The following is a 10171-nucleotide window of genomic DNA, read 5'->3' as shown; positions in this document are numbered from 1 at the left end:
CAGCCAACGTCGATCCCATCTGGCTTTAGCCCCCGAAGGAGAGCCGGAGAGGCCGGCGGAGAGGCCGGCGGAGAGGCCGGCGGAGAGGCGCAGGGCTCGTGTGTGTGCGTGTGCGTGTGCGCATCCGGGGAGGGGAGGTGGCGCCAAGGTGCGGGCTGCGCGCCGCTCTGCGCCGCGGCGGGCTGCGTGCGTGTCTCTGTCCGCGCTGCTGAAACGGGCTCTTCGAGGGATCGGCGTCACATGACTCCGCCTGCCCCTCGCCCGCGCGCCGGGGGAGGGTCGGGCGGCACCTCCGGGGCCCCGGGGCGCGGAGGAGCGGAGAAGCGGTTCCGGCGGGGAACGGTACAGCTCGGCGCCGGCTCCCGGAGTGGAGCTCCCGGGGGGAGGGGAGAGCGAGCAGGAGTGGCCGGGAGCGAAAGCCGGGGAGAGGCAGCGCGCCGCGCGCGCGGACAGGGGACCGCGGGGGGCCGCGCGGAGAAGATGTAAGCGCCTGGGGTCGGGCTGGCCTCCGAGCACCATGCAGAAGGGGATCCGGCTGAACGATGGCCACGTCGCGTCCCTGGGGCTGCTGGCGCGCAAGGACGGCACGCGCAAAGGCTACCTGAGCAAGCGGAGTTCGGACAACACAAAATGGCAAACCAAGTGGTTCGCGCTGCTGCAGAACCTGCTCTTCTACTTCGAGAGCGACTCGAGCTCGCGGCCCTCGGGGCTCTACCTGCTGGAGGGCTGCGTCTGCGACCGCGCGCCCTCCCCCAAGCCTGCGCTCTCGGCCAAGGAGCCGCTGGAGAAACAGGTGAGGCCGGCGCCGCGTCTGACCTCCCGGCGCCCCGGCCGTGGCCCTCGGCGCCCCGGGGCTTCCGCCGGCCGAGGACGCCCCAACTTTGGTCCTTGCATTGTCGGGCGTGGGGGGAGGCTGGGCTCGGGCGGGCCGCGACCCCGCGGTGGGCAGGGGCAGGGACTGCGGGCAGGGAGGTGGCGCGGGCCACGGCTGCCCTTCACCCAGCGGGGACGCAGGGGCCGAGGCGCGGAGGTGCTGAGAGCCGTGGGGTGCGGGCGGAGATGGTCCAGAGGACCGGACCCACTCGTGAAGGCGGACCCACGTCCAGCCACCCCCACTGCCACCCGCGGGTCCCTCGCCCCCGACAGCCCCGCTCGCCTGCTCCCGGCCAGGGGAGGGCGAGACAGATGCGCCGGCCCCCCGCGCCGCTGGCAGGGAAGAGGACGCGCGCTAGCTCTGCCACCTTGGGGGTGGCGGGGCGCAGGGGTCAGCTGGGTGCCTCGGAGCGGCGGCGCGGCGCTAGTCCCCCGGCCCGGCCCGCCCCAGGCCAGAGCCGCAGCCCCGAGCCCCAGCCCCCGCTGTTCCAGGGCCCCTCTGGCGTGGCGAGCCCGGGGCCGGGGCTGCTGCGGAGGCCGCGGGACAGGCGCGCGCCGCCCTCCTCCCCCTCCCCCGAGCCTCCGCCACCGCCGCAGTCAGGCCAACGCGCTGCCCTCCCGCTTCTGGAGCTGCAGGGCTCAGGGCCCGGCCTAGATGGGGGCGGGGGGGGGGGTTGCGCCTCTGGAACGGAGGGAGAGAGCAATGTTTAAGACCCATGTGCTCTCCAAAGGCATCTGGTCAGTCTCCGGGCCTCTGGGCAGGTAAAGTCAGAGATATTGGATCCAAAAATATCATCGCCGGAAAGGACCTGAGATGGGAGGGGGGACCAGCTGGTTATTGCCTGGAGGAGGACGCTGAGGCCCACAGGGTCTCACCTGGCGAATGCCCACCACCGCAGCCTCAGGTTTCAGAAAGGCAGCTGGGATCTCAGAGCCCCTGCTGGGTGCAGACTGGTGGTGATGGAAGCAGACAAACTGAAAGCCTGGCGCTGGAAGTTGCCCACCTAACTGGCAAGACAGGTCTGCGCTTGGCATCTGCAGTATAGCTCTTGCGTCCCTGCCCCTGTCTGGTGGGTGTTGGGGGATGATCTCTGGGGACTGGAGTATTTGGGGGTGGACCTCTGGGGACAGCAGGCCACAGGGCAGGGAGAAGCCCCCAGACCACCGAGCAGAGCCAGGAGAAGGCAGCTCTTCCACTCCATGGGGCCTCAAGGACTCACCCCAGAGAGCCAGACCCAGGCTGGGCCAGAGACACTGCTCCAGCCCTTGGTGATCTGCCCTGGCCAGCCTTCCAGAACGTCACCAACCCTTGCCAGCCCAAGAACACCTGTACCTTCCAGTGGCCCACAGCCTGGGCCCCCACTGGAGCTCACCTCCACCCCTCATTCCCCAGCTCCAGAGCCCAGCGCCGAGTGCCCGGCAGGCAGAGAGAGCAGGATGGAGGAGACAGTTGCTGTGGGCCTCACAGCGTCTGTTCTCAGCCCCTCGGAAGCCAGAGACAGGCCTGAGGCTGAATCTCAGCACGCTTACTTCCTGGCCCTGGGAGCTCAGAGAACACCCTCACTGCTCTGAGCCTCTGTGTTGTAATCCAGAAAAATGGGATAACAACACCTGCCTTCCTGAGGTTTCTGGAGCTCGGTTAGGTAACGTATGTAAGAGTAAGTTCCCAGCACCTTTTCACAGGATGTAGAGAAGCTGTAGCTGATCTGCAGTGCCCATGTGGGCATGGGACGGAGGCCAGACAAAAACGTTAGGGCTGAAAGGAACCTCAGGGAGACCATACAGTTCGTCCTTCCTATTTCACAGACAGACAGACGGAAGACCAGAGAGGGGAAGGGGGTTGCCCATCAGCACAGAGTAAGTCAGGGGCAGAAGCACACCTAGAATTCCCCCAGCCTCCAAGAATCCCCAAAGAGGAGATCCTTTGTTGATTTCAGGTCAGTGTTGGCTCCGGTGTGGAATTGCACTAGCAGCAGATTTGGGAAGGGGCAGGAGTGAAGATAAGCACGGATGCTCAGAGCTGCCTCCCCAGGACACTGCCAGTCAGGGGTGCCCAGATATGCTCACCAGAGAGCCTTGTGGCATGAGAATAGGCTAGGGCTGTGAGGAGTAGGTGCGATCTGGTGCTGCCCCTCTCAGGGGCTGCGTTCCTTAGAGAGCTGTGCCTCGTCTCGTGCACTTACGTGGATGTTCCTTCCATTTGGCCCCAGAGCAGGCGTTTGGCTCACATGGAAATGCACATCCCGCTTCTCAGGCCTGTGCATGTCTCCAAGAATTTGTAACGTTTGTGTACTACATCCCACAGTAAAACCGAGAGTCCCAGCAGCTGCCCCATATCTCTCGTTGGGTTGGGGGCCCCACGGCACCCTCACGGCCCTGGCGACAGAGCCTGGTGCCAAGCCATACTGTCACTGGCTCTGCCCTGCATCTGGGCCCCACAGGAAGCCCGGATCGCAAATCTGCTGGGCATGTGGCGGACTGCCGTCGTCAGGAGGCCTCAGAGATGCTGGTGGGTTGACTGGACCAGCTGGTATCTGGTGAAGACCTGCTTTTAGCCGGATGTCATTTTGTCTGGGTCTAGGTAGGCAGCTTCCACCTGGAAAGGTCAGGGCAGGTTACGCCCTCCAGGGATTGGAACGAGTCCAGGACAGTGAGCACAGTAGGTGTGCAGGAAGTGCTTGTTGAGCTGAACTTGGTGGATCATAGGTTAGTTCCGTACTTTAGATGCTGAGGACTGACAGGCCCAGGCCCCAGGCACATCTTCACGTGCCGCCCTGGTGTCCTATCATCTGGGGGTTTGCATGTGGGTCTGATGGCCCATGGTATGGCCCCAGTGTCCTGGAGCCCCAGGGTGGGATGACAGGGGCTCCAGACTGGCCCAGCCATGCTTCCATGCCCAGTGGTGGCTGCAGGACACCTGCACCCTGCTTGCTCCTGGTCCTGCAGCCCACGCACCAAAGGCTCTAGTGCCCTGGACTTAGGGTTGGGGTTCTACTTCCCTACAGATTGGCCCTCGATACTCCTGACTCTGCTTCGGCGTTGAGTGCCCTACACAGACTTTCCACACCCTTGTTCTGATTCCCCTGAAAGAAGGCTTCCAGCCTCAGCTTTTCACTGGGGAACCTGAGCAGGCCAACCCAGCACCGTCCTCACCCCAGCCCCAACCAGAGAGGGTCAAACTGTGGACCCTGGGCTCCTCCTGGTTACCTGGGGACAGGAGTGGCAGAGACGGATCCCTCCTACCAAACCTCAGTGCCAATGTAGGCAGAGGCCCCAGAAGTGGGGGGCCCATAGAACTGACTGTGCACCCTGGACAGATGACTGTGCTTCCCTGGAGACAGATGAAGCCCGCTCCTGGTCCTCTTCACAGCACGTGTTACTGGTTGGTCTGGGGCGTTCAGACCAGCAGCAGCTCTGAGGCTAGGAGCGTGCCCCCTTACAGCTGAGGATGCCAGGGGTGCCACCCCGTGAGGCAGTGGCTGAAATGAGACTCTTTCTCTGGCTGTCTCAGTTGGCAGCTACGCATTCTCATCCTCACAAAGCACACCTCCCGTTGCTCTAGCACATTCTGTTTCTCGGCCAATCAGAAAAACGCAGACCTGCACGTAGGGGGGATAAGGTTGTGCCAAAGCAACACCCCTCAGACTCGTTGCCGGGGGACTCAGACTGCGGAGGCTCATGCCTAAGGAGAAGTCCCATGGCAGTGGATCAGACACAGCCCCTGCAGGTGTGAGGCCCTGGGGTTAACTGTGCGGGGCGTCTGTTCCATCTCCCAGACTTTTCTGGAGCTGAAACAAGGTTGAAGAGGCTCAGTAATGATACGTTAATTAGGACAAGGAAATGCCAGGTCACTGCCCGCCTGTCTGCCTGGGGAAGGGAGTGAAGGGTAGCACCAGACCATGCACACTCAGGCTGCAGGAAGAGCTCACTGCTGTTTGTTTGTGCAGCAGACTCTCGGTGCCAGACCTGTGCTAGGTCCTGTGGCTACAGAGGAAAATAAAGCTTAAGGTTTGTCGTCAAAGAGCTCAGGGGGTGGGTAGGGAGCCATGCCTAGGCACTCTTGTAGCTTTGGCCAAGTGCTGAGCATTCTCCCTCCCCACCCCAACCTGGACTCTGGAGCTCAAGGCGCCCAGTTTGGCTGCTCAGCGTCCTCCCCTCCTATGCTCCCATCTTCCCTCCACACAGCCCCCACCAGATTGACCTTCCCAGGCACTGCACAGAGCCTCTGAAAATGCCCTGTGCCCTGGATGACCTGTGGGCCCTACCCCACCTTCCCCATTATGCTCCTCCTCACCCTCCACAGGCCTCTTCTTTCCTACCCCAGGGCCTTGGCACCTGCTCCCTCCACCTGACATGAGCTCCCACCCCATGCACTTGAGTGACCAAGTATAAAACCCATCTCCTTAGGCCTTAGCAATGAGCTGGGGCTCTCCTCCATCCACACCGTGTTACAGTCTTTGACGACCATGAATTTCGGGTTCAGGAGAAACAGGGCCAGCAGAGCTGAAGACGATGGGGCTGTTGTAGCTAATGATTGGTGAAAGGTGTCAATGCCCTGATGGATGAAGGGACAAGGTCTTGACGGTGGAGACTTTATGAGGAGACACTCAGGTATCGCTCTGGGACCTGCCACCCAGTTGGGCAGGATGGAACCTGACATCTGAGCCTCTGCCTCCATGCACAGCAGACTCCATGCTGCCCACCAAGAGAGACGGGTGGGAGGAGGGCAGGCTTGGGGGGCGGCGGACAGTGGAGGGTCCAGCTCAGGAAGTCAAGTCTGAGGTACCCAAGGCCAGAGGAGGCTGTCGTCCCTCCCCAGGAGTGCTGAGGCTGCTCCTCACAGAGACACAGGCCCCTGGTCAGGCAGAGGACACACTGGACATGCAGAGCATCTGCTGAGGAAGCAGGGTTTGCAACTCCAGTGTGCACGGAGGCTGTGGACCAGACGAGAGGGCCCCAGCCTATGGCTTCCCTGCCATGGGAGAGCCGTGGTGGCCCCCATCAGGGCCCAGGGTGGCCTGGGGCTACCTGGGGGCTGCAGCCCCCCATTAGCTACTGTGCATACCAGGGCTCCACGTGAGATTTTGTCCTTCCTGATGCTTTCAGAAGCTTGACCTTTACAAACGGCAGAGCTAAAGGGCCTTTGGCTCCCCTGTGGCGTGAGCGCAGATTAGATGCACCGTCCTGTAGCTGAGCTCCAGTAGATACAGTTCGCAGAGCACCTGCTAGATGCCGACCACTTCCCAGTCCTCCCTGAGGCCCTCAGTGGTTGTCACCATTACCCGATTTTTGAAACCACAAAACTAAGGCCCAGAGCTGACAAGGAACTTGCTCCAGGTGACAGAGTACACCGCCAGGCAGGACCTGAGCCCCTCCACCAGAAAGCACTGGGGGCGGTTTGAGTTCGCCATCCTCTGCCAAGAAAAACAGAATTAGTGGCAACTGAAAATCTGTCCCTGCTGCTCTGGTGACTTCCCTGGAGGAGCTTTGGTTTCTGCTTGGGTGGGAGGCTTGCAGCTCTAATGCCATGAGCCTTAAGGGAAAACCAACCAGGACAGGCGTCCACACCCCACAGTCCGGCTTCCCCGGAATCCGTGGGGGCTGGAGCCAGTGCCATGTGCTTGCAGGTGAAAACAGGGCTCAGCCCCCTGATTGTGCAGGAGCATTGGTGCAGCATGGACCTGGGGGGAGAGGGGACACCTGTGTGAGGGTACCTGTCATGCCTTTGACACCCCCACTGCCCACCCTGCTCTTCAAGAGGAACATGCAGCCCTGCAGACAGGAAGCCTGCTCACTGAGGAGTGAGTTACCCATCTCCAGCAGCGAAGCAGATTTGCTGGGAGCTGTAGGTTTCAGGCCACATGGACTGGCTTTGGATCCTGGCTCTGTCCCCTCTGGGGAAGGTCCTCAGGCTCCTTGAGCCTTGGATGGCCCATCTGTGAGGTGGAAACCATAAGAGAGCCTCCCGCCTCCCTCAAGTCCCCATTCCAAGTGTTAAACTAGGTGCTACTTGCAAAGTCCAAGCACAGCACAGTGGGACTTGCCAATAAATGGTGGCTGGTGCGGCTCCAGCTTTCACCTTTATGAGCAGATTCCTGCCCAGTGCCGCTGGCATCTCTGGCGGGTTTGAAGCTAGTCAACAGCAAGCCATGACCCTGGACGTTAAGATGGGGTGGCAACTCTGAAAGACCTGTGGGCTTTTGGAAACATCCAAGTGAACATGCCCCTGAAGGAGCAGAACGGCCACACCAGCATCCAGCCCTGTCCATCTTACCTCCTGAATCTCTCAGACCCACACCCTTGTGTCCCTGTCTCCTTCCAGGTGTAGTCCTGGTGGCTATCACCTCTCGCCTGGACTCAGGGATGGCCACCTCCATGTGCACTAGTCAAGACGTGCTATGTGACGCTGCCGTAACATTAACACAGTGAAGGTGTGTTTCTTGTTGGTGCTTTATATCTTGTGTAGTTGGTGTTGTCATCCCTGGGGACCAAGCTGATGGACATTCATCCTGACACTTGCCAGTCACCACAGCCAAGGGGCGGGAGTGTAGCGGAGCCCTTCTGAAGCTCCCCCCAGAAGTGACCCACTCTGGCCACAGCTCAGTGGACAGGGTTCAGCCCCGAGGCAGCAGGCCCTCCCGTGCCTGGTAGCAGAGCCCCGGGGGCCCCACAGTCTCCCAGCATGCCCTGTGTCCTGCAGTCCAGCTGCCTGTGCGCAGCCAGATCTGTCTTTGCAAAATGCAGACCTGTCTGTGACACATGGCTCACACACACAGAGCAGTGGGGGCAGGGGCAGTGAGCCTTCAGGGTGGGCATAAGGGCAAGAGACAGAAACTGAGCCAAGCCATGTGTGCTCATGATGGGAGGGGCAGCTCCGAGCCAGGCCTCCCCTTCTCCTTATGCTCAGTGACTCTGTCATCCCTGGCCAGGCGACCAGAGAAGCACACTGGGTTTCCCCCGAAATAATGAGGAGGAGAATTCTAGAGGCAGAAGCAGCGTTCTGAGCACGTTAACGCTCCATCAGTGCCTGTCTTTCAGAGTAGCCAGTATCTCCCAGGAGCCAGGCCCATGCCACTTGACCATGGGAGTACGGCACAGAAGGCAGGGGCCTGCCCTGGAGGAGCTCCCTATCCAGCGAGGAGACCACCCAATGGTAAACGTGGCAGCACAGGGTGCTCAGCACTGCTGTAGACAAAAGCCTAGGGCCTGAAGGGTCCTGGCAGGGGCACTTCCACCCACCTGGGGGCCTCAAGGAGGTGCCACCAAGAAGGGATGTGGAGGACACAGGGCACGTGTGTGGCAGGAGCCCCTGAAGCCAGCCCCCAAGGCCTGTGTGCCCAGTAGCAGAGTCAGGCCTTCTCCGGAGCAGCTGCTTACTGGGTTTTTGATGGAGGCTAAACAGCGCATGGAGCCGGACGAGAGTTCCCGCAGTCAGCAGGCGTCTAGAGGGGTGGGGACAGACTGGCAGATATTTGTGCAGGAGCAGCCACACGTCACCTCTGTGGCCGTGGCTCCTCAGGCTGCAGTGACTTACTTGAGACAGTGTTGAGCAGCAGGCATGGGGAGGCTACACTGACCTGAGCCCCAGGCCACGGGCTGTGCTACTTCATACAAGGCTGAGTCTGGGGAGGAGGGGGGCATCCCCGGTCCAGGTAGGGCAGGCAGGACATAGAGGTGAGCAGGTACTGAGGTGTCTCTGGCAGCAGGGCTCGGTCCTGGGCAGGTGGCAGGCCAGAGTGACCCAAGACTCAGGCCCCCCAGGAGGTGACGGTCGGACAGGGGCCTGAGACAGGCACTCAGCTGGGGGACGAAGCAGAGCCCAGTGCAGTAGCCAGGCCCTGAGAAGATTCCAGCTTTAGAACTCTGAGGCAGAGCCTGGGCAGGGTGAGGCCACTCAGAGCAGGGGAAGGATCGTCAAGTGGGGTCCAGGCCCCATGTGGGGCCATGTTGATGAGGTTAGAGTGTTAGGAGTGAGGCAGCTGGCCAGGTTCTAGGATTGGTGTGGGAGCACCATGTGGAGGGAGCATCACATGGTGGACTGTGGACTGTGGACGGCTCATCGTAACTCAAGTACATCGGCCTCCATCACATGGAGGGGCTGTGGACGTCAATCCTCCCACTGGCCCACCTGGTGAAGTGCCTTGTGTACCTGACGTGAGCGCCGTGCAGCCGGGGCTGGAGGAGCCAGCATGTGAGGAACAGGCTGTGCTGCAGAGGCATTGAGAGAGGTTGGGAGACACACTTGGAGTGGCCTGCCCCCCATTGGATGGAACCTCTCCCTGCAGGGGCCAGAGGACATGGTGGCCTCCCCCAGGAGTCTGGGGGAAGAATAAAGGGACCTGGGTGTCTGGGAAGACCTGAGAAGGAGTCTGGATGACGGCCCTTATTGAGGGGAGGGTGGAAGAGGTAGAGAGCAGGCCAGAGTATGTCCATGTGCACATGCTTGCACGCACATATACATACACGTGCACATACACTTGTGTGCACACACATGGCGGAAGCTCCAGCGGGTTCTCCAGCATGGCCCCCTCTGGACTGGATACTAGGCAGCATCTGGCAGAGAGGGCTGGCAGAGGCACAGGGCCAGCTGGGACCAGGCCCCGAAGGAGGACCAGGAGGGAGGGAGCCAGGAGCCTGCAGGTGACGAGACCCCAGAGACCACCATGCGTGGTGCCTCCATTGCTCAGCTAGAGGAGGCAGGGAGCAGAGACCCAGATGATGGGTCTGGGTTCTGGCCGACCAGGGCAAATCGGGGCAGGTGAGACTGGACGCTGGGGCCAGAGAGGCCAGCTTAGTGACCCAGGTGGGAGGACATGAAGCCTTGAAGTAAGGTGGCGTGAGGTGGGGGAAGGCATGGATTCTGATGACCAGAGCAGAAAACCAGCTGATCAGTTGAGTGTCTGGAATGAGAGGGACGTGGGAGCTGAAGTGATGCCTGGATGGCGGCCCCTGCTGGCTCACAGACACCCCCAACCCTAGTGCAGCCTCAGCCCCTTGGCCCACAAGCCCCTGGGGCCCTGTATGTGTGCTCGTGCCCGTGGGTTTTGGGGGCAAGGATGTGCATTTCCTAGTCTGAAACAACATGGTGGACCCTCTCCCAGTTCTGGAGGCGAGGAATCTGAAGTCCCAGGGAAACATGTCTCCTGGCTTCTCCCAGCTTCTCGTAGCGTCTGGCAGCCCCTGCTGTCCTGTGATGCGTAGACACATCTCCACCTCTGCCTGCCTCTTCGCTGGGCTCTCTCCCCGTGTGTCTGTGCCCTCATGCTCCTCTATCAGGGCCTCTCCTTCCTAACCCAGC

The 10171-nt window shown here is 61.2% G+C and overlaps 1 protein-coding gene across 1 annotated transcript in view; it reads left to right on the top strand.

Moving 5' to 3' along the window:
* The first annotated feature begins 517 nt into the window (after positions 1-517).
* RASGRF1 (Ras protein specific guanine nucleotide releasing factor 1) overlaps positions 518-10171 on the top strand; it is a 92873-nt gene continuing 83219 nt past the window's right edge. Inside the window, exon 1 of the mRNA XM_055326575.1 lies at positions 518-793. Coding sequence (XP_055182550.1) covers positions 518-793 — 276 coding nt within the window. The remainder of the gene's footprint in view (positions 794-10171) is intronic.

Source organism: Nyctereutes procyonoides, unplaced genomic scaffold, assembly GCF_905146905.1.
Source record: "Nyctereutes procyonoides isolate TBG_1078 unplaced genomic scaffold, NYPRO_anot_genome, whole genome shotgun sequence".
NCBI classification, from domain to species: Eukaryota; Metazoa; Chordata; class Mammalia; order Carnivora; family Canidae; genus Nyctereutes; species Nyctereutes procyonoides.
The sequence above is the reverse complement of the archived record's forward strand: the minus strand, read 5'-3'. Positions and strand labels throughout refer to the sequence as shown.